The sequence below is a fragment of the Calidris pugnax genome, unplaced genomic scaffold, assembly GCF_001431845.1.
Source record: "Calidris pugnax isolate Ruff unplaced genomic scaffold, ASM143184v1 scaffold42, whole genome shotgun sequence".
Taxonomy (NCBI): domain Eukaryota; kingdom Metazoa; phylum Chordata; class Aves; order Charadriiformes; family Scolopacidae; genus Calidris; species Calidris pugnax.
The window spans coordinates 2001101-2025617 of NW_015090920.1; the positions used below are offsets into that span (position 1 = coordinate 2001101).

General features: G+C 44.3%; 1 protein-coding gene across 1 annotated transcript in view; it reads left to right on the forward strand.

The window, feature by feature from the left end:
- WDFY3 (WD repeat and FYVE domain containing 3) overlaps window positions 1-24517 on the forward strand; it is a 197175-nt gene that overhangs the window by 73343 nt on the left and 99315 nt on the right. Inside the window, exons 15-21 of the mRNA XM_014949934.1 lie at window positions 8114-8328; window positions 9731-9843; window positions 12424-12655; window positions 15592-15692; window positions 16462-16680; window positions 20322-20503; window positions 23214-23445. Of these exons, the coding sequence (XP_014805420.1) occupies window positions 8114-8328; window positions 9731-9843; window positions 12424-12655; window positions 15592-15692; window positions 16462-16680; window positions 20322-20503; window positions 23214-23445 (1294 nt within the window). The remainder of the gene's footprint in view (window positions 1-8113; window positions 8329-9730; window positions 9844-12423; window positions 12656-15591; window positions 15693-16461; window positions 16681-20321; window positions 20504-23213; window positions 23446-24517) is intronic.

The window sequence follows — 24517 nt, forward strand, 5'->3', positions numbered from 1 at the left end:
TTTTTTTGTCTTGCAGAGTAGCGTTACCCAAGTCATACCTGGGTCTTCTGCAGGGACTGGCTTGGATAAGGCCAATTCCCCAAAAATCCACAAACTTTTAGACTATTGTTTCCTTTCTTTCCTAACACCGAGGCATTTAGGAACAAAGGTAGCAGTTGCAGTTCAGAGAGGAAAAACCTCAGCTGCCAAACTCCTTCTCCTCTCATTTATTCTGAAGAAACTGGAAAGAAGGCAACGTTTGCTGTGGAAGTTTTTTGCGTGGTTGGTTGGGGTTTCTTTGGTTTTTTGGTTTGTTTTTTTTTTTTTGTAGTACTGAAAGTGCAACCAGTTATTTAAAAAGTGTGTTACAAGGTGAGGTAAAGATTGGAGGGTTTCAAAAGTCAGTTCTCCCCATGGGTTGCTTTGGGCAAGTCAGGTAAGCACCAGTAGAGTGCTAAAGTAAAAGGGTGCACCTGATTTGGATCTTCACAAACCTTTGGGCCATAATAAATTTTGTAAGGCTCACAGCAAAAGTGGACACAAAGAGTGATCGTGCTGGCCCGGTTGACTTTTCAGATCCTTTCTGTAAAAGCATGTTTTCAAGTTAAAAAAATAAAATAAATAGGGAGGGCTAGGCTTTTTTAAAAAGTCTGTTTGAGCAGCTGTCTGCTTTCTCACGGGTGTTCAGCATCGTGTTTGTCATTCCTAGGGAATTCAGTGCCAGTAGCTGGGATCTTCCTACTTTCAGAAACAAGCAACTTGGGGTTTGTAGTACAATATTATTTTATTTTATTTTTTTTTTTCCCCATTTTTTAAATGTCAGGTATGGTCAGGTTCTGTCAAAGTTGACTTTTCCAAGAGAAGGGTTTGGCTTTTTCTTACTGTTTTCTCTCTCCTTTCCTTTGCTTCCCTGGGATCTCCCTTGTTTCTTTGGCCTGGGTTTCCTGCCTTTTGAAGGCAGGTCCCCGAGGGAGAGCCCTGTGCTGTTTGGGTAGAAGAGCAAGCAGGCACTGTGCACACAAATAATTCTTACAAACAAAACCACTACAGTTCTGCTTTTCCACATAATCTAGAATGGTCCTGGATACATACATACATACACTGATATTCTAATATTCTCTCTCAGACTTGCCTGCCACTTCTCAAAGCTGTATTTCCCCGAGGAGTGAGCGGTGCCCTCCAAGTTTTATCTTTTATATAAACAGCATAGGTAGGACTAATTCCTGGAATGCATTATTCTTCCACTCCTCCTGTATCATTTGAATCAAGAACTGCAGCTTCACCAGCTTGATCGCTGGAAATTTTGGCAGAAAAAACCTTACTTGATGTTCTCTCTCTCTTTTTTATTTTTTTTATTGAGGATGTCTTAAGCCTGATGGGGCAAAGTAGAGAATAGAATGTAGCTTTGACTTTAATACAGTTTTAGCCATTGTTTTTTCAAAGTTTGTGTAGTGATCACTCTTGGAGAATGGTATGCAGAGGGTTTATCTACAATATCTTACTTATTTCTTTCCAGATGAAAATGGTGTTATATTTCTCATCAAGAGTTGTACTTAATTATGTAATTTAAGTTAGAATTTTACTTAAGTTTTCTTTTTTGTTAAATTAGATCTGTATCATCTTCAGTACACTGCCTTTTTCTGTTGTCCACTTCTTCCTGTCTTCTCCCTTAAAGGGATCATATAAAGAATGTATGAGGATGGATTAATTAATTTGTTGCGGGTTCTGCACTGAGCCATAGACCTGTAATACTCAATGAATACTTTTGCAGGATTTTGTAGGATCTATTTTCTTTTCCTTGCCCAGAGAAATCTCGTCGAACTGTCTTCTTTTTTTTATTTTGATACGAGTACTCCTTATATGGAAAAATACAGAAGGTATTTTAAAATTATATGAAAAACTTTCGATAATATATGCTGCAAGGATATAACTTAGATGGACAACAGAAGAGTGAATTGCCTAGTCTTCACTAGTACCCCCTTTTCAGTTTGTTGTATGTAATGCTGAAGTTCAGGTCATTTGAGGCCAGAATCACATGCTTGTTCATGAATCGTACTGAGTGATGGCTTGGGTTTTTATTAGGCTCTCCCTGTACCACAGTGTTACAACCTCACAGTTTACCTCATGAAGTGAATGTGATAGGATGGATCAGGATGTTTACAAGTGGGTGGAAGCTTGATCCTCAAGAATGTCTGGGGAGCAGAATTTCACCAGACCGAAGAGTGTTCTTCAATACAAATGGGTATTTAGTTTTTAAACCGTGTCCTGTAAGTCTTGCGTTGAGGTGCTCAAGGTGACATTGGAAAGAGGTAGCAGTTTCCTTCAGATGAAGAGCAGAGCTGTTAGGATGCACAAGAAACAACTGCCTGAGTTTCAACCTCTGTGTTAAGACAGAGAAAAGAGTTGAGATAACATCTCTCTATGATAGTATTAGCAGTTGTTCTGCTGTTCTTAATTCCATTTAATTTTACAAGAGTCAATGAAGCCTTCCTCTGCCTGCCAGGTGCTTCAGTCAGTGAGTCTGCTGGAGAACTTTAGGAAACTGATGACTAGAGAGTTTGTTAAAACACTAGAAAAATTGATTTGGGCAGATTTTTTTCTTAGTGGTTGGTTAGAATAGAACTGTCATACTATTTCATGTTTGCTGTAAGTGTTTGCCAAATGAGTAAAACATCAGTAATTTCATTTTTCTTAAAAAAAAAAATAAATATCTCCTTTAAAAAGTGCTCTTGAGTTGTTCAGATCTGCCATGAACCTTTTCGATGGGAACACAGCCTTCCTCAGCTCCCATCTACGTCCTGTTTTTCCCCAGAGAAAAGATGTCTTAGTTAGAAGTGCCTAATGGATGAGGCACAGAGAGTTAACTTCTGTTAGGGTTAGGGGTTAGGTAAATCTGTGTCACTGAGAAAAGGAGAGAGGAAATGCCTCTATCAACTCATTTGATAGGAAGAGACCCGATTTTAATTGAGTTCACTTCTTGTAAAACGCCAGGCAATATTTGGTCTTCAAAAAAAAATTTCTTACATAGAGTTTGTTCTCTTTCTTCTTGCAAATAAGCGTATATGATAAATACTGTCAGAATTTGGGTGGGTTTAGTTGTGGTTTGTTTTGTTTTTTCTTTTTTTAAAAGGAGAGAGGAAATGCCTCTATCAACTCATTTGATAGGAAGAGACCCGATTTTAATTGAGTTCACTTCTTGTAAAACGCCAGGCAATATTTGGTCTTCAAAAAAAAATTTCTTACATAGAGTTTGTTCTCTTTCTTCTTGCAAATAAGCGTATATGATAAATACTGTCAGAATTTGGGTGGGTTTAGTTGTGGTTTGTTTTGTTTTTTCTTTTTGTGTTGAGCCTTTGGAGCTAGCTTTTGCTTCAGAAGTACCATCTTGATCTTCAGTCAGCTGTTCATGCTGTTTGTGTGTTGAACCTTGTGCTGGAAGATGAATGGCATCAAGCTGATACCTCTGAGAGTTTCAATGGGAATGCATCTACAGCTCTCAGTACAAGTGGTTGCTTCTAAGTCAGTGTTCTTGTGCTGGAAGAAGAATGGCATCAAGCTGATACCTCGGAGAGTTTCAGTACAAGTGGTTGCTTCTAAGTCAGTGTGTCAAAGCCTCTTTTCCCTGAATCAGATTTAAAGCAGCTTAATGCAAAACTGAATTGCCATAGACTGAGAACATATGGAACTGCTGGCACGAGTGTTCACCAAGCCCAGCTTTCTGTTTCTGTAGGATAATTAGAGATTTCCGAGAGTTTTGCGATAGGACGTTTTCTAATCAGTTGTTACTGAAAAGCAAATGGGGAGAAACGTATCCAAAGCTGGATTCACCCCCCAGAACAGGAGCAGTGGTGGCTGTCGTCACCGTGTGCTGCCACCGCAGCTAGAATGGGAAGAGGGAGGCAAGAAAGGCAAGTTAAGATCTTTGAAGAACTTTAAGTTCTTCAAACTACGTAGCATCTGGGGAAAAGACTTCTGAGTTCAAGCATAGTTGAAATATTGCAACTCTTCCAGGTTGTCTTTGGGGGAACATGTCCAACGGGTTTGTCCAACACTCAGATGGTTGATCTGTCTAACTGAGGGAGGAGAGAGGAGGAGGGGAGTAGCATCTCTAAGCCAGTTCAACTTTGCAGCTGTTTGAAAAATGCAAAGCTCATAAGAAATGGATGTTGTAACCATGGGATGTCTTCTGTCCCACAGGCACGCATATCACTCTGTTTCAACACCTCCTGTTTGCCCTCAGAAAACCATAGCTGATGTGAAACTCCAAACAGGCCCCACATCTGCACAAAGCTCTGATGCGGTCATTATCCACCCTGGTGCTATGCTTGCCATGCTGGATCTTCTGGCCTCTGTTGGATCAGCTACACACCCAGAGGTAGGGAAAAATATTCTGCTGTCTAAAGTGACTGGGGAAAAAGGATGGCTGTGGGAAATGGGAAAAACTATGATGTCCTCTTGTTTTGTGCTGAGAAACTAATACCCTGTCCTAGAGTGACTGGGAAAAAGGATGGCTGTGGGAAACGGGGAAAAACTATGATGTCCTCTTGTTTTGTGCTGAGAAACTAATACATTTCACAGACTAGTTAAGTTGAATAACTGGTGGCACAGAGGGCTGATAGACATGGTTTTATTTCGTAGGCTTTGTTTTGTTTGTCTCTTCTAAACTCCTGGCAAAAAGGTAAATTTAAAGAAAAGTCTGAAGTGGCCATCAGATAAGTGTCCAAGCACTGTGATTAATTCCTGTTTTCCTTGATGTTTGTTAATGCTTGTTGATAGTTGTTAATGCTTAGAACAAGGAGAACAAGGAGGACATTTAGTTGGACATTATAGCTTGGTGTGTATGTGCTGTTTGAAATATGTTCTAGTTGCAAAATTGTACCACCTACTTTGTACAATTCCCAACCCAAAATTTGTACTGATGGTTTGTATATAAAGAATTTGTTGGACAATTTTTTATGTTGCCTAAGTATTTTTTGTTGTCTTCACTGAAGAATGCTGTTTATTTTCTTTTTAAAAGTTCCAAAAGCTTACAGGAGTCACTAGACTTGATTCCTCCTTTTTCGTCCTCTACCAGTGATGAGTAGTGGTGACTTTCTGTCTTCAAGCCATTAATTTGGCAGTTATGTTGCATATATCCTAAGTTTTGTAGAGATGACAATGATGGGGAGAGGAATGAAGCCTTGATAATCCAAGGGGGAATGGTTAGCAACCTGCTATACATATCACTTAGACACAAGTTTATGGGACCAGATGAGATCCACCAGAGGGTACTGACTGATGGAGCTGGTGCAAGTCCTCACCAAGCCCCTTTCCATCATTTTTCAGAAGTTCTGGCTAACTGGGGATGTCCCAGTTGACTGGAGGTTATCAAATGGGATGCCTGTCTACAAGTAGGACAGGAAGGAGGATCTGAGGTACCACAGGTCTGTCAGTCTGACCTCGGTGCCAGGGAAGGTGGGTACCACAGGCCTGTCAGTCTGACCTCGGGGCCAGGGAAGGTTATGGAGCAGATATTTTGAGCACCATCCCACAGCACATACAGGACAACCAGGTGATCAGGGCCCAGTCAGCACAGGTTTATGAAAGGTGGGTCCTACTTTACTCAGCTGATCTCCTTCTATGAGAGTGTGACCCACTTAGAGGATGAGAAAAAGGCTGTGGATGTGGTTTGCCTGGACTTTGGTAAAGTCTTTGGCAGTGTTTCCCACAGCATTCTGCTAGAGAACCTGGCTGCTCATGGCTTGGACGAGTGTGCTCTTTGCTGGGTAAAAACCTGGCTGGATGGCCAGCCCCAAAGAGTTGTGGTGAATGGAGTGAAATCCAGTTGGTGGCCGGTGACAAGTGGTGTCCCCCAGGACTCAGTACTGGGGCCAGTTCTGTTTAATATCTTTATGAGTGATACAAACTCAGTGAGTTTGCAGATGACGCCAAGTTGGGTGGGAGCGTCGACCTGCTGGAGGGTAGGAACACTCTCCAGAGGGATCTGGACAGGCTGGATCGATGGCCAAGGCCAATGGGATGAGTTTCAACAAGGCCAAGTGCCGGGTCCTGCCCTTGGGTCCCACCAGCCCCCTGCAGTGCTACAGGCTGGGGGCAGAGTGGCTGGAGCTGCCTGGCAGAAAAGGCCCTGGGGGTGTTGGTGGACACCGGCTGAACAGGAGCCAGCAGTGTGCCCAGGTGGCCAAGAAGGCCACCAGCATCCTGGCCTGTGTCAGGAGCAGCGTGGCCAGCAGGAGCAGGGCAGTGATGGTGCCTCTGGACTGGGCACTGGTGAGGCCTCCCCTCGAGGGCTGGGTTCAGTTCTGGGCCCCTCACCACAAGAAGGACATTGAGGGGCTGGAGCGTGTCCAGAGGAGAGCCACCAAGCTGGGGAGGGGTCTGGAGAACAAGTCCTACAAGGAGAGGCTGAGGGAAGTGGGCATGTTGAGTTTGGAGAAGAGGAGGCTGAGGGGAGACCTCCTTGCCCTCTCCAGCTCCCTGACAGGAGGGTGTAGAGAGGTGGGGGTTGGCCTCTTCTCCCAAGGGAATCATGAGAGGAGCAGAGGAAATGGTCTGAAGTTGGGGCAGGGGAGGTTTAGATGAGATCTTGGGAAGAATGACTTTGCTGAGAGGGTGTTCAGGCCCTGGAAGGGCCTGCCCAGGGAGGTGGTGGAGTCACCATCCCTGGAGGTATTGAAGAAAGGTGTAGCTGTGGCACTTGAGGGCATGCTCTAGTGCCTGAGATTGTTGGAAGCGTGTCCAGAGGAGAGCCACCAAGCTGGGGAGGGGTCTGGAGAACAAGTCCTACAAGGAGCTGCTGGGGGAACAGGGGTTGTTTAGCCTGGAGAAGAGGAGGTTGAGGGGAGACCTTATCACTCTACACTTAACTGAAAGGAGGTTGTAGCCAGGTGGGTGTTGGTCTCTTTTCCCAAGTAACAGGCGATAGGACAAGAGGAAGTGACCTCAAGTTGCGTCAAGGGAGATTTGGATTGGATAGTAGGAAAAAATTTATCACTGAAAGGGTTATCAAGTATCAGAACAGGCTGCCTGGGGAAGTGGCTGAGTCGCCATCCCTGGAGGGATTTAAAGACCTGTGGCACTTAGACGTGTGAAGGACTTGGCAGTGCTGGGTTAATGGTTGGGCTCAATGATCTTAAAGGTCTTTTCCAACCTACATGATTCCATGCTAAGTTACTAGGAATAGCTTAACATCACAAAAATAAAAAGTTCTATGTGCTTAGAGTGTACTAAGAACTTGTGAACTGACTCACTTCTGCTGCTGAAAAGGAGAGTTTTGTTTAACCATCCCTACCTGAATTGTTTCAAGACCTTAACATCACAAAAATAAAAAGTTCTTAGTACACTGTAAGCACATAGAACTTGTGAACAGACTCACTTCTGCTGCTGAAAAGGAGAGTTTTGTTTAACCATCCCTACCTGAATTGTTTCAAGATGATTCAAGGATTGGAGCATCTCCCTTATGAGGAGAGACTGAGAGAGCTGGGACTCTTTAGTCTGGAGAAGAGAAGGCTGAGGGGAGACCTTATCAACGCCTACAAGTATCTCAAGGGAGGGTTGAAGGAGGAGGGAGCCAGACTCTTTTCAGTGGTTCCCAGTGAGAGGACGAGGGGCAACGGGCACAAGTTGGAACATAAGAGGTTCCACTCAAATATGAGGAGAAACTTCTTCACGGTGAGGGTGACAGAGCCCTGGCAGAGGCTGCCCAGGGAGGGTGTGGAGTCCCCTTCTTTGGAGATTTTCAAGCCCCGCCTGGATGCTCCTGAGTAACATGCTCTGACAAGCTCTAGGCAATCCTGCTTCAGCAGGAGAGTTGGACTAGATGATCTCTATGGTCCCTTCCAACTCTAGAAATTCAGTGAAATTCAGTTTCAGGTAATCCTGAATCCCTACCTGAATTGGTCACGGTAATCCTTCATAGAACTTCTTATGCTTTTTCATAAAGAGGTGGAAGTGCCTCTTCACACTCATGTGTGCACACGCCCTGGACACACACATGCACGTATATTTAAGTATAGGATGTTTTGTTTATTCATTGGTAACAGTAGTTTCCTTTTCATTATCGTGCATAAGGGCTGTCTTTTATTTGCTGTGTCAGTTTGCATCTTCTCAGGTTGTGTGCTCTTCTCTCCCTCAGCACGCTCTGGCTCTCCAGCTGGCAGTGGCCAACATCCTCCAATCCCTGGTGCACACAGAGAGAAACCAGCAAGTCATGTGTGAAGCCGGGCTCCACGCACGACTCCTGCAAAGGTGCAGCGCTGCTCTGGCTGATGAGGACCACTCGCTGCATCCCCCTCTCCAAAGGATGTTTGAAAGGCTGGCTTCCCAGGCACTGCAGCCCATGGTGTTGAGGTGAGAAACCACAGCAGTGAAGTCCAGTTGAGCTGCTGCCTAGGGCTGGTTGCTGGCTGGCTCTAGATGGCTGGGAGGAGCCAGGAGCCCCGGAGGGCTGTGCTGCCATCCAACGAGACTTGGAGAGGCTGGAGGGCTGGGCAAGGAAGAACCTCATGAGGTTCAACAGGGAAACGTGTAGGGTCCTGCACCTGGGGAAGAAAAATGTCAAGCACCAATACAGGTTAGGGGTAGACCTGCTGGAGACAACTTCTGAAGAGAAAGATCTAGGGGTCCTGGTGGACAGCAAAATGACAATGAGCCAGCAATGGGCCCTTGTGGCCAGGAAGGCCAACGGAATCCTGGGCTGCATAGGGAAGAGTGTGGCCAGCAGGTCAAGGGAAGTCATTCTCCCCCTCTGCTCTGCACTGGGGAGGCCACAACTGGAATCCTGCCTCCAGTGCTGGGCTCCCCAGTTCAAGAGGGACAGGGAACGGCTGGAAAGAGTCCAGCGAAGGGCAACAGAGATGATGGAGGGATTGGAGCATCTCCCTGATGAGAAGAGACTGATAGAGCTCGGACTCTTCAGCCTGGAGAAGAGAAGGCTGAGGGGAGACCTTATCAATGCTGACAAGTATCTCAAGGGAAGGTTGAAGGAGGAGGGAGCCAGACTCTTTTCAGTGGTTCCCAGTGAGAGGACGAGGGGCAACGGGCACAAGTTGGAACATAAGAGGTTCCACTCAAATATGAGGAGAAACTTCTTCACGGTGAGGGTGGCAGAGCCCTGGCAGAGGCTGCCCAGGGAGGGTGTGGAGTCCCCTTCTCTGGAGATTTTCAAGCCCCGCCTGGATGCTCCTGAGTAACATGCTCTGACAAGCTCTGGGCAATCCTGCTTCAGCAGGGGAGTTGGACTAGATGATCTCTATGGTCCCTTCCAACTCTAAAAATTCAGTGAAATTCAGTGAAAATTCAGATTGGTAGAGAGCATAAGTGACCTTGCATTGTCCCGTGTGTCCCCCCCCGAGATAAACATTGTCCCACCTGCCAAATAAACACGGATAAAACAAAGCTGAGGTCTCTTCAGGCTGTGGGCTGCCTTTCCAGATGAGTTCAGCTTGCTGTGAGCACCTTGACGTCCTCCTACAGGATGAGGCACCCTCCTGCCGAGTCTTTGGAATATTCAGAATTGCTTGATTAGTTAAAATAATGTCAACTTTTGAGAGCATGTGTTCAAAACTGAAGTATTTTCAAATTGATCAAATGTGTTTCTTGTAATTATGCATGAGTTAATTTATTTTCTTAGTTAAATTTATATTTATTACAAGTAATTACTGTCTTCTTCAAAAATGGTGTTAGATTTGCTGTCATTCTAGGCAAATAAATAGACAAAATGATTTGTAAATTTTTTTATTCTCTTTCTTAGGGAATTTTTACGCTTGGGAAATCCTTTGAATTGTGGAGCCTGGGACAAAAAGCTGTTGAAACAATATCGAGTGCACAAACCCAGCTCGCTGAGCTTTGAGCCAGAAATGAGAAGTAGGTGCTGAAGTGCTAGAAATTTGTGTAAAGAATGCTACACCGACCTCCCCCGGTTGCATACTTATGTAATATTTGTAGATAAGCATCTGGAAAAACCTGACTTCACCCCAGCTTAGTATGAATGTGAAATCATCAGAACAATTTGATTGGAAAAAGCTTTAAAAGCAGTATTTAATATTGTATTTAATATATAGCCAGAGAGGTAATTATAATTTTTTTGTCTTGGGAACAGTAACTAGTAAATATGATGGTAGTTTGATTTTAAGTCTTGAGTAGATCCTGAGTTTGTAGTTACTTAACAGTCAAAGGAATACTGTTTTTTTCAGATACTTTCGTGGGCACATCACATCATTAAACCCATGTAATGTCTCCTTCAGTAAGGTGTCAGATAAAATAACTGAAATTCCTACACTTAAGCATAGTTCTGTTTATTTCAACTTGAGCCTGGCTCATCGTTAACATCACTATTGATGAGAAAGAAATAGGGTTAAAAAGAAATAAAGCACCGTTTACCTCATCTAGCAGAATCTCAATCTAATAATAATTCCTCTTATAAAGAGGTCAAAGTTGGAGTTGAAACACCCCCTCTCAAAGTTCAACAGTCCCTTATTAACCATTTGTTGGTTTCATTTACCTCATCTAGCAGAATCTCAATCTAGTAGTAATTCCTCTTTATAAGAGGTCAAAATTGGAGTTGAAACACCCACTCTCAAAGTTCAACAGTCCCTTATTAACCATTTGTTGGTTTTTCATCAATAGTTTTAGTCGTTGCTTGCTTTTAATATGTTTAATTTCCTAGTATATTAAAATTGAAATTTTTAATACTATGTGGTAAGCATGCGTTGAATTATGATCATAAGTTGAAAAATTTTCAAGAAAAGGGACAGCTTTAAAAAAAAAAAAGGGAAGGGGGAACAGAATTAACACTGGGAAGGTATTCACGATGTATTACCTAAATATTCCTAGATTATAGATAGGCTGTGGAAATTTTCATTGTAAGTTTTTGTGGTATCCTGTCATGGAAGTTCATCCATCGGATAGAATACTTCAGAGTCTGTCAGCAATTACACATCAGCTCTGATTTTCTGATAAACTGTACTGATGTCTGTAACCAGTGGATTCCTCCAGCTGATCTGAACTTCTCTTCCAAATTCTCTTTCTTCCTATTATTATCTTAGTTGTAGAGCTTGGGAATAGCTGTTCACATAGTGTAGGAGAGTCTCAGTAAATGGTAATACAAAGAAATTACTGGTAAGTTTTCAAAGCACATGGTATTTCTTTCTTTGTGTCAACTCAGTCATTGCACATAGTTTAAAATACCTTAGATGAAATGTTTGAATTATGTAAAAGGAACCAAAAAATTATCCTGGATGGTACTGAATTACAAGCATTAAATAAGGAAATAAATAAACAAAATAAAATAACTGAATTCCTGTTATGTCAGGTTGAGTACATTTTAAAATGAGGAGAGAAGGTGAGATTCAGCTTGTCTCTTGGCCAGTGCTTTCTTTTGTTTATCATTTTCACTAGGGTATTATCTCAGGGGGAAGTGTGAAATTGTGGGTCTGAAAAGTTTTTAACCGAGGAAAGAGGAGAGAAGACAAAGCTAGCTTCTGAATACCCCAAGTTACGTTAAATTTCCTAAGCGAAGCTTCCTGACCTTTTGTGCTTATTGAGAGCTCTGAAGCTTTTAGCTCAGAGATCCTGCATCTGAAAAACATGAAGCAGAGTTTTTCCTGTTAAGTCAGGGAGCAGGAACGTGCCCGAAACAGCCTCTGTGAAAGGGACATTGCCCAATGTGATGTAATGGGATGGCCTCCTGGCTCAATTTTTTGTCTCTATCACAGGCTTTCTGTAATACCTTGCACAAGGTGCTCATCTCTCTGCCTCAGTTGAGTGTTTTTATAATGACAGCAACACTTCCCAACTCATGATCTTCAAACTGAGAGGCTGGAGTAGCTGATGATGATTGACAGTTCAGCTAATGCATTGAAAGCATTGAGAACATTTGAGAATGAGTCCTACAAGGAGAGGCTGAGGGAAGTGGGCATGTTGAGTTTGGAGAAGAGGAGGCTGAGGGGAGACCTCCTTGCCCTCTCCAGCTCCCTGACAGGAGGGTGGAGAGAGGTGGGGGTTGGCCTCTTCTCCCAAGGGAATCATGAGAGGAGCAGAGGAAATGGTCTGAAGTTGGGGCAGGGGAGGTTTAGATGAGATCTTGGGAAGAATGACTTTGCTGAGAGGGTGGTCAGGCCCTGGAAGGGCCTGCCCAGGGAGGTGGTGGAGTCACCATCCCTGGAGGTATTGAAGAAAGGTGTAGCTGTGGCACTTCAGGGCATGCTCTAGTGCCCGAGATTGTTGGGTTGGGGATCTTTTGTGTGCATATGGTTGGACTCCATCTGTGGGTTGGGTTTTTTGGGGGTTTGGAGACTGTTGGGTTGGGTCTGCGTTTTTTTGTGGTTGGACTCGATGATCTCAAAGGTCAATTCCAACCATAAAGATTCTGTGAAAAGTCCAAATAAGTAGCCTGAAAATGCCACCCTTTTGCAACGCTGTGTTGTTTCTTGGCTTCTACTTTAGATAGCATGGTTACCTCCATGGAAGGTCTGGGTTCTGACAGCGTCTTCGCTTCGCACGAAGACAGCCACTACCGGATAAGCAAGAGCCTGCTCAAGCCAGCAGAAGGGAGCACAGTACCCCTGACGAGAGTGAAGTGTCTGGTCTCCATGACAACGCCACATGATATCAGGCTTCACGGATCATCGGTCACACCAGCATTCATTGAGTTTGACACCTCTCTTGAAGGGTTCGGGTAAGGTCCTACCGTGCTCTCAGATGACATGGGGGGCACAGTGGAATGTTTTCTTACTTCCTTCTTTCAAAGAAATACTTGCAATTTTTAACACGGTGGAATGTTTTCTTACTTTCTTCTTTCAAAGAAATACTTGCAATTTTTAACAGACTGTTTGCAAACAAGTCCTTTGAAGAAAAGAAAGGAATAATTCAAGCCCCATAGGTTTCCCCTCTGTCATCCATTAATGCCTTGAAACCATGTGCTTGCTTGCCATGTGTGAAAGTAGAAGTGTGTGTGTATCTAAACGTTGGTAGTACCATCTCAGTTCTGGATTTCACGTGCCTTATAAAACGAAGGAACTCAACATTCCCTTGCAGAATCTCCAGTATTTTGCTAGGATTTGTGTGCCACGTTTGGATGGCCCAAATGCTCTGAAACCCACTTAAAATTGCTGAAGAACTTGGAAACGCGGAAGTGGCGAAATCGGAAATAGAAGTAAAGCAGAGAAGGCAGCAATGCTGAGTCCAAAGAACAGGGGAAAAAAATATTATTATCTGGAAGTGGAGCATGAATATAGTGCTTGGCTCATTTTTTCTTTTAGCACTCAGTATCACCTTCACTTGCTGTTTTTCTCTTTCCAATTAAATACCTGCTGAGCATTTAAGGCACTTTATGAGGATCATGTAATATGATTTAACTTTATTGTTTGGAAGAAGAAAGCATTACACCGTTCTCAGCATCTGTTTAAGGAAAACGTTTTGTCTTTTGGGTTATAAAAACGGAATAGAAGAACCTCAAAACACTCATTATGTTCTGTGCTGAGGGGTAAATATCTCAAAAAATGCCATAAAAATTGAGATGGATAGTCTAAAGAACTAAATTCTTTAACTGCCTGCAGACTGGTCCATAGGCAGAGGCTCGAAATAGGCTGAAAGCTGCATTCACAGAGAGGGCAGTGTTGTGGGGTACATGCAAGTCAGACAATTGTGAATGGTGCCTAAAACAATAAGTAATTGTTCAGAATTTCCCAAAAGCTCAGTTAAAAGCTTAAAAACCTCAACTAGAAGCTTTATTAAAAGGTTTTGTGACACGAACAACCAAAAATGACAACTGCTGTGAAGCCCAAAAGACAAATTCTTATATGAGACGAGTAGCTCCTCAGTGTTACTGTTAATCTGTTTTTTAAAAGAATTGTGAGAAGAGACAGAAATGATCCGTTGTCCACAGCTGTACCACAATTTCATAAAATTGAGAAAGGGCTCCACCAGACAGAATCATTCATTTATTTTTTTCCCCAGACCCAATATTTATACTACTGTATTTCTTAACATCTCTTTCTGTCCTGACATGGCCATCCACAGAGCCATTTTGCATCTTAGTGCACTTGCTCTGCTTTATTTGGGATGACTGATCTGAGAGCAGAGTGCAGGTTGGATATTTGGCAGCTCTGCATTCTCTTTTCAGCTCTGCAAAGAAAGGCTGCAGCACCCATTTTGCATCTGAGCCTTCATATCTAATACAGTCAGGGACAGACTTTTCTTTGAAAATGAATGGTGCTCAGAGCTCTGTTGTACATCCTTCCTAAGAGAAAAGAAAATGTTTGGGACAGAAGAAGAACTTGAAATATGTTAGCAAAATCAATTGCCACTGTGGATGCTCCAGGAAATTTGTAGGTGCTGGTAACATGTCCAAAAGCAATCCACATAATGCAGCTGTGACTTCTTTTAATTCCAACAAGTCACCTACATTTGCTATAGCAATAAAAAAAACTGAAATCTTTTGGGTCTGTTTTAAAGTGCCTAGGTGTTCCATGAATTAAATAATTGTAGTAGCCTTGCAAGTTATCTGCTTAGAGAGAACGTGCTTGTAACACCATTGACCATGGAGGATTCACCCAGAGAAGAACATTTTCAAGAGGGAGGAAGAAGTATAGAGTGAGAGCTGTAATCAAAAGGAAGATAGTAGTGACCAGAACCATGGACTGCTGTTGCTTTCAAGATGGGTGCTCAAGTTAATTTGTTATAGCTTACATGAGAACTAAATAACTCCTAGCTCTGCCAGGCAACTTAGCTCCAGTATACTTAAACCAGCCTGCTCAAGTGTAAATGTCAACAAAATAATGATTCTTCAGCAAGTGGAAGAGCCATCATTTTGCTTCCCGTATAGGACAATCTGTACAAACAGGAAGCTGAGCTCCTGTGGAGATTCATTCCAGCTTGGTGTAGGACAATCTATACAAACGGGAAGGTGAGCTCCTGTGGAGATTCATTCCAGCTTGGGTGGGCTGGTTGCTGAAACTGGGCTCTTAAAATCTTCCATCACCTAAGGGAGGTGCTACTTCTATCTGTGTCCACAGCACCAGTGGCTCTTGTAAGGACCAAACATAGCTAATTTGGTCAAACCTGATGTTACTGGGAGAGCGTACATACTTAAAATAAGAACACCATAGTATGCAAGTAGCAGATCCTTTGAATATTTAGCTAATCCAGTCTCTGTGAGAGCCTAGAACATCTCAAAGGCTGCAGCAAGTTATGGTTGCCCACGAGGGAGCATCTTAGGCTTTGGAGCCACGTGGGCATAAGTCTCTGCGCCGTTGCACCAAAGCCATAGGCTGCCAAAGATGGTTGCGCTGGAGACATTGTTTAGCCTCACAAGGAGAAATTGCCCACGAGGGAGCATCTTAGGCTTTTGGAGCCACGTGGGCATAAGTCTCTGCACTGTTGCACCAAAGACATAGGCTGCCAAAGATCATTGCACTGGAGACATTGTTTAGCCTCACAAGGAGAAATCTGGAGAATTCATTTCTACTTGAGATGAATAATACGTATTCGTGAGTCAAGGAGAGCGATGATGTGCTTCTGCTATATTTCCCTAGGCTTTATTCTGTTTGTATTGAACTGCAGTTATATTGACTTTACTAAACTCTGGTGTGTAACTGCTCTTCTATTTAACAGCTGCCTGTTCTTGCCAAGTTTGGCTCCCCATAATGCACCTACAAATAATGCTGTGACAACAGGACTTATCGACGGCGCGGTTGTCAGCGGGATTGGAACTGGTAAGTACTTGAGCATGGCTGTTAGTGTTCTCTAGCCCATGTTTAGTTCTCTTCTATTTCTTTGTTAGCCATGAAGTGATACGATGGCACGGTATTGGACTTTTTAAACTCATAATTGAGAACTTCCTGTGTGCTCTTCACCCTCCAGGAACCTGGCACGCTGCGGGGCTAATTGAACGCGAGCGCTTAGTTTTTAGACTGAGCCCCTTTTTTAACCAAGTTGAAAGTTTATTCCAGTTAAGACAGAATTAGTGTTAGACAGTACTTGAAGTCTGTGAGCCTTTTGTTCCGTGTGGGAGCCCCCCAGGAGATGCAATGGAGTCAAGTGCATGGGGTGGATAGATCTTCAACAAAGACTTCTCCAGCTGGTCACACCTATCGAAGAAGTATCTCATCATTGTATTAGTAGTTTCTGAGGGCTCGATCCATTTCCACATTTTTATGCCTAGGGAACTGAAACGGGGCTGTTCAGAACGAGCACAGCTTCCGAGTTGACATTTTGCTTTTAGAATAGGAGGGAATAGTGTGCAATTTTTGCTTTACTTTTGTTACTGTTTTGAAGGAAGCCCCTCTGAGCTGCCTTCATGTGGCTTTTCCTTCAAGAATGAGTCAGAAATCAAAGTAGTAACTTTGAAGTCCATGAAGGAAAAATTTGAGAAAGCACAGCTGGTCTCAGCGGAGCTGATATGAAAAAAAGGAACAGAAACAAGTAGGTATGCTAAGCACTAGCTACTGCAGCTGTATAATGGGCTTTCATCTTTGTTTTTAGGTGAAAGATTTTTCCCCCCACCGTCTGGTTTAAGCTACTCAACTTGGTTTTGTATTGAACACTTTAGTACACCTCCTAATAACCATCCTGTGAGGCTCCTCACTGTAGTGCGGCGGGCAAACTCCTCCGAGCAGCATTATGTGTGCCTTGCCATTGTCCTCTCAGCAAAAGACCGGTCCTTGATCGTTTCAACTAAAGAAGAATTGCTTCAAAATTATGGTAAGAGTTGTGTTGTGTCATCAGCTAATCCTGACAATATTACAGGGATGCGACGACAAGTTTATTTTGAACTTAGTATCTAGAAGAATTATGTGTGGTGGAACTTCAGTTATAGCTTCACCAGCTCCTACTGGGTTTTGACAATGGAAAAATGCAAAATGTGAACGTTCATGTAGAAAATAAAGAATTTTTATAATTTCCAAAGAAGATTTGATACCTGCATAGGAAGAAGAATTTTTGCCAAAACACTAAGTATTTTAGATTTGAAGGTAGGATTACATCATTGGCTTTTAGAAAGCTTTTGCTTTGTATTTATCTTGTATCATTCTTGTATCATCATATCATTCGTGGCCTTGAGCAACCTGCTGTGGCCTTGAGCAACCTGGTCTGGTGGGAGGTGTCCCTGCCCATGGCAGAGAGGTTGGAACTCGATGATCTTTGAGGTCCCTTCCAACCCAAACCATTCTATGGTTCTATGATTCTATGATTTTAGATGCCATCTCTTGAGGTGCAATTGCTAACTATCTTTGCTTTGAAGAAGTTTGGAAATAGTAAACTCAGAGGTTGTGAGAGCTGTTCTGAAGCCAGTCGGTCATTCATTTCATGTTTTAATGCTGTGATCAGTCTTCAGGAAGAGTTTGCGGCTTCATTCGGTGTCTGTGATCAAAGGTGGAATTACAGGAGGTGCAATGAAGGTCTAAGTGAAGCTGGTGAGGCCAGTGAATTTGCTGGAGATAGCCTTATTTTAACGATAAGTAGACATTTGCATTGTTAACTGCCATAGTTTCTCTAAGTGGAAGTCAGTTTCAAAACCTAAAACTTGAGCTGAAAACCTGTAGTATAAGGGAGGAACTAAAGCTCTTAAATTACACAGATATTGACAGAGTTTTCTTTCTCAGAAGAACAAATTATTATAAGAGATAATTAAATTAATTTATCCTCATATTAATTGGTTTAGCCTGCACTGGAGCTGTAGATCCTGTGTTTTCAGTCTGTAAGCCTCTATCATCACAGAATCAAAGAATGGTATGGGGTTGGAAGGGACCTCTGGAGATCATCCAGTCCAACCCCCTGCCAAAGTAGGTCCACCCAGAGCAGGTTGCACAGGAACATGTCCAGGTGGGTTTGGAATGTCTCCAGAGAAGGAGACTCCACCACCTCCCTGGGCAGCCTCTGCCAGGGCTCTGGAAGTTCCTCATGATTAGGTGGAACTTCTTACGTTCAAGTTTGTGCCCATTTCCTCTTGTCCTGTCCCTGGGCACCACTGAAAAAAGACCAGCCCCATCCTCTTGACACCCTCCCTTTAAATATTTATAGATGTTGATCAAATCCCCCCTCAGCTTTCTCCAGACTAAAAAGACTCAAGTCCCTCTCCCCCCTCAGCTTTCTCTAGACTAAAAAGGCTCAAGTCCCTCAGCCTCTCCTCATAAGGGAGATGCTCCAGGCCCCTCATCATCTTTGTAGCCCTCTGCTGTAAATGATCTAAGTCTTTAAAAGAGATTTGATTTGAAGAGGCTTTATCAGAGAATATCTGAAGGGCTCTGACTGCAAAGACTGTTTTTAATTGAAAAGGATACTTAGCTTTACTGGGGTGCCATCCTGTCATGGCTAAGTCCCAGTTGGTGGTGTACCCTCAAGTGCTGAGCAGGTACGTACCTGAAGAACTGAGATGGCAGGCCCAGCAGCACAGGGGCTGAAGTGCTGACTGTCTATTGAAAGAATAAATGGGGTGGTTTAAGGATCCTTCTTGTGAGCGAGAATTGTGCTCAGAGGTGTTTGGCTGAGGAAAAGAACTTGAGAACGTTATTTTTGTATCTGAAAGTGAGTTCCAAGCACGCTGCTTTTATCATTTCCCTTGTGCTACTTCTGAAGAAGGGAGCGTGCTCCCTGTGCAGGCAGCTCTTGAGGTAAGAGGATTAGTGGGTTCTTTTCCTTCAATAGGAGAGAACGAAGAGAGATCTGAAAAGCTCCTGTTTTCTGTTGAAGTGTTCCCTGGTGCAGAATTTTTGAGCTTTGTCTTTGATTGGGTTTTGTTGGGTTTTTTTGGTGGAGTGAGGAGGGGGAACGGGGACTTTCAGGTAGAGTGTGGGTCATTCTGCTTTGCGATGGAGAAGCTCATGCACCTGCAAACTGATCATGCCCTCTGGTGTGAAATCAAAGGATGCCTTTTAGAGAAATTTAAAAATCATGTGCTGAGAACTAAAGTCTATTTTAACATTCAGGAGAAGAGAATACAGCACCTGTTAGTGAAGAGAGACCTGGGAAATGACTGAAGAGTATGGGTGGGTGAATTGGGGATGGGTGGTCAGCAGCTTGTGCTTGGTATCTGCTGCAGAGAGGCTGGGAGTGGGTTCCTCTGGCCGTGTGTCTGGAAGGTAGACATCCATCTTCAGCTCCTCACTGTTGATGGCTGATGGAGCCATGGGTGCAGCTCGCCTCACCCCGACCTGCTGCTGCTCAGGTCAGCAGCCTAACAACCTGGGCTCCACTTCTGATAGGGTGGAGGGAAGGCAAGGGTGACTTGCTGTGGTTACAGAGCTGAAATGGAACAGATAAGATGTCATGAAGTCTTCGTTTTGACTTGGGCAGAAATGTCTCAGCCCTGAGCTGCCCCTTCAGTAGCAGCGCTTCAGAAAATTAATTTTCCTTAGAAAAGAAGAAGAGGAGAGGCCACCATGCTAAGGCCTGTGCTAGATAGAATCATAGAATCATCTAGGTTGGAAGGGACCTTCAAGATCATCTAGTCCAACAATCAACCCAACTCTGACAAAAAAAAGCATCACTAAACCATGTCCCCCAGCACCATATCAGCCCATCTTTTGAACACCTCCAGGGATGGTGCCTCACCCACTTCCCACACAAGATGTGTAGATGGAGGGGAGAGGATGCTCCAGGCACCAGAGCAGGGATCATCTGCAGCCCATGGAGAGAGGACCACAGGAGAGTAGGTGGTGGGGCCTGTGGAGGAGATCATGGTGGAGCAGGGGAAAGCATGAGGATAAAGTCTGGGAAGTATGGGTATTTTTCTCTCCACAGTGTGAGAAAAGTGGAAAAATAGCTCTGTAAGTTTGGAGAGGCATCTTGCTGACTACTGCTTTGAAAGCTTTTTTAGAAAAACAACAAAAGATCTTTCTGTGACTTGCATGAGGGCATGAGAAAGTTAGCAAAAACTTGAGCAAACTAGTCATTCCAGATGCATTTCAAAGGGAGAGTAGAAGGGGAGAAGGAAAACATAATTGTCAGAAGTCTAAAGCACCCTGAGAATTTTCTTAAAGAGAATTAAGGCAAAAGAAGAAGAGACACATTGATGCTACCAAAACCATACTAGTTTGTTAATGTACGAGTATTTAAGGATGTTCAGCCTGTCTAACTGTGACAATCTGATCTTGAATACTTTCTCAAAAAAATCTGATTTCATTCTTTCAGGTCTTGTATTTGAAAGTCTAAAGTCATTCTTGTTAATTGTATGACTTTATTCATATCTTGGTAGTTGTACTTTTGTTAACTACATGCTTCCTAAAAATTTGGCTTTAATGTATTGCTGTAGATCGTTTTACGTAAAGTCTAATGACACATTCATCTGGTTTTAGCTTCTTTAAAGCATTTCTCCCGGTGCCCACTAACGGATACTTTTTCTTTAGTTGATGACTTCAGTGAGGAATCGTCGTTTTATGAAATTCTTCCCTGTTGTGCCCGTTTCCGCTGTGGTGACCTCATTGTGGAAGGCCAGTGGCATCACCTGGTCCTCGTCATGAGTAAAGGCATGCTGAAGAACAGCACAGCTGCACTCTACCTTGATGGACAGCTTGTTAACACCGTGAAGGTAAAATAAATCTTTAAATCCTCATTTTCACTGGTTGAAGTGATTTCTCTCTCTCTCTGCGGATATATTTCTGTAAAAAAAACCCCACAGAAAACAAGAAAACAACAAATCAACACTGCCCCCCCGCCACAAAACCAAACCAAAACACAACAAAACAAAAAAAACCCCAGCCCACCACCAACAAAAAAACCCACAGAAAACAAGAAAAAACCAAATCAACACTGCCCCCCTGCCACAAAACCAAACCAAAACACAACAAAACAAAAAAACCCCAGCCCACCACCAAAAAAACACAACGTGCAGAGCCTTGCAAAAAGGGGTCTTTGCTCACTGCACAGCTTGGAGCCAGCCCTAGTCCTGTTTAGAGGAAAAGATAGCCAATTCTTTCTTGGCCGTGCTAAAATGAAGTGGACATGTTGCATTTCACGTGAGGCAAGCGTGGTGTGGCTGCCCTGCTGACTAGAGTAATTAGAAGGATCACAAAAAGCTGAAAGAAGACTCATCCCAGGACTATGTAGCAGATTTAACTTTGAATAATAGGGAGATTAGAGTAAGACAGAGTAAGACATTTTATTCAGGTTGTTCCTTTCCCGACCTTCTGACTACCCCAGAAATAAGGGGTAAATAGAGTGAGTTGCCAGTGACAACCAACTGAGATGTCCAGTGGTGGTGGTGTAGATGGAACACATGTAGTTGAAAGGTGGAAGAAACTGAGAAGCCAAAAGCAGAGAGCAGTGAAGAGCACCGTGGGCCTGTCCACTGAGCACAAAGCGTTCCTCCGTTTGGCATTTTATTCAGGTTGTTCCTTTCCCAACCCTCTTAGTACCCCAGAAATAGGGGGCAAATAGGGTGAATTGCCAGTGACAGCCACTGAGATGTCCAGTGGTGGTGGTGTAGATGGAACACATGTAGTTGAAAGGTGGAAGAAACTGAGAAGCCAGAAGCAGAGAGCAGTGAAGAGCACTGTGGGCCTGTCCACTGAGCACAAAGCATTCCTCCTGACCTGTAACTGATAACCAGAGAGCACTGGGCAGGTGTGGGCCTTAGGGGAGTCAGCTAAACCTGGGGTGGAGTGTCAATTAGCTAGAGTTACTGTACTGCTATAGGTAAAACAATAATTTGACTTGGAAAGTTTCCCTTTCAGTATTCCTTTTGCAGGAAGAGGACTATGGTAACTTTACAGCTTACAGCTAATAGCTGCAGTAGGTGACCATATATCTGGCCATAGGTGACTACATTCAGTAGCTGTAACAGAATTTTTACAAGGTAGAGAGAAAATGCCTGTGAGATTGTCACTGTCCTTATATGCAGGCCTCAGATACAAATACTACTCTCATGTATTTGTTTTATTGCGGTCTGATAATCTTAACAAACTGAGCTCATCACATCTGCACTTCAGCTTGAAACACTCTGCCAAAGGCAGTGTTTTCGCTGGCTAAAAGAGGAGGAGAAAGAAGACAAGTTGATGAGATAGTCTTAAACTGCTTTTGCAAAAAATAATGGCAGCGTGGTTTTAGAATCAAGATCCGGCCTCGTTCTTTGGCATTTTCAAGCATAGACCTCTCATCCTGTGTTTCCATACACACCTTCATCTCTTGATAGCCACTTGACTTCTGATCTTTGCATTTACCTTCTGGTTAATGTTCTTGGCTGGAAATTGCCTCGCGATACCACAAATACCGTGAGTTACACGGCAACGATTTGCGATGTCCCCTGGTTTGCGGACGATACCAAGCTGTGTGGTGTTGTCGATACACCAGAGGGATGGGATGTTATCCAAAAGGACCTGGACAGGCTGGAGAGGTGGGCCCAGGTGAACCTCATGAGGTTCAACAAGAACAAGTTCTGCACCTGGGCTGGAACAATCCTCACCATCAGTACAGACTGGGGGGTGAGGTGTTAGAAAGCAGCCCTGAGGAAAGGGACTTGGGGGTGCTGGTGGAGGAGAAGCTGGACATGAGCAGGCAGTGGGCAGCTGCAGCCCAGAAGGCCAATCCCATCCTGGGCTGCATCAAAAGAAGCGTTGCCAGCAGGTCCAGAGAGGTGATTCTGCCACTTTACTCTGCACTGGTGAGACCTCACCTGGAGTATTGTGTGCAGGTCTGGAGCCCTCAATATAAGAAGGATATAGACCTGATGGAGCAGGTCCAGAGGAGGGCCACAAGGATGATCAGGGGGATGGAGCACCTCTGCTACGAGGACAGGCTGAGGGAGCTGGGGTTGTTCAGCCTGGAGAAGAGGAGGCTCCGGGGAGACCTAATAGCAGCCTTCCAGTACCTGAAGGGAGCCTACAGGAAGGCTGGGGAGAGCCTGTTTAGAAAGGCCTGCAGTGACAGGACGAGGGGCAATGGCTTCAAGCTGGAGGGGAACAGATTTAGACTGGAGATGAGGAGAGGGTTCTTCACTGTGAGGGTGGTGGAGCACTGGAACAGGTTGCCCAGGGAGGTGGTTGAGGCCCCATCCCTGGAGATATTCAAGGAGAGGCTCGAGGAGGCCCTGGGCAACCTGGTCTGGTTGGGGGTGTCCCTGCTGACTGCGGGGGGGTCGGACTAGATGGCCTTTGGAGGTCCCTTCCGGCCTGGGCAATTCTATTCTATGATTCTATGGTTTGCAAAACGCTTTCCCCAATTTTTTGGATCTGCCAGCTTTCTTTTCACGGTCCCCCTTCCCCGTCGTTAACTCCAACTCTGTTTTTTTTTCTCCCTTACAGCTCCACTATATCCACAGCAGTCCCAGTGGGTCAGGTTCTGCCAATCCCCCTGTAGTCAGCACTGTCTACGCCTACATCGGCACCCCCCCGGCACAGCGCCAGCTCTCTTCTCTGGTGTGGAGGTTGGGCCCCACGCATTTCCTGGAGGAAGTTCTGCCCGCCCCGGGTGTCAGCACCATTTACGAGCTGGGACCAAACTACGTGGGGAGCTTTCAAGCCGTATACGTACCCTGTAAGTACAATTGGAGTGGCACCTCGGAACGCGGCCCAGGTGTAGGGGGATCTTCTCCCCCTCTGCTCTGCACTGGGGAGGCCACAACTGGAGTACTGCGTCCAGTTCTGGGCTCCCCAGTTCAAGAGGGACAGGGAACTACTAGAAAGAGTCCAGCGAAGGGCAACAGAGATGATGGAGGGATTGGAGCATCTCCCTTATGAGGAGAGACTGAGAGAGCTGGGACTCTTCAGTCTGGAGAAGAGAAGGCTGAGGGGAGACCTTATTAATGCTACAAGGTAGAGAGAAAATGCCTGTGAGATTGTCACTGTCCTTATATGCAGGCCTCAGATATAAATACTACTCTCATGGATTTGTTTTATTGCGGTCTGATAATCTTAACAAACTGAGCTCATCACATCTGCACTTCAGCTTGAAACACTCTGCCACAGGCATGTTTTCGCTGGCTAAAAGAGGAGGAGAAAGAAGACAAATTGATGAGATGATAGTCTTAAACTGCTTTTGCCAAAAATAATGGCAGCGTGGTTTTAGAATCAAGATACGGCCTCGTTCTTTGGCATTTTCAAGCACAGAACTCTCATCCTGTGTTTCCATACACACCTTCATCTCTTGATAGCCACTTGACTTCTGATCTTTGCATTTACCTTCTGGTTAACGTTCTTGGCTGGAAATTGCCTCACGATACCACAAATACCGTGAGTTACACGGCAACGATTTGCGATGTCCCCTGGTTTGCGGACGATACCAAGCTGTGTGGTGTTGTCGATACACCAGAGGGATGGGATGTTATCCAAAAGGACCTGGACAGGCTGGAGAGGTGGGCCCAGGTGAACCTCATGAGGTTCAACAAGAACAAGTTCTGCACCTGGGCTGGAACAATCCTCACCATCAGTACAGACTGGGGGGTGAGGTGTTAGAAAGCAGCCCTGAGGAAAGGGACTTGGGGGTGCTGGTGGAGGAGAAGCTGGACATGAGCAGGCAGTGGGCAGCTGCAGCCCAGAAGGCCAATCCCATCCTGGGCTGCATCAAAAGCTGCGTTGCCAGCAGGTCCAGAGAGGTGATTCTGCCACTT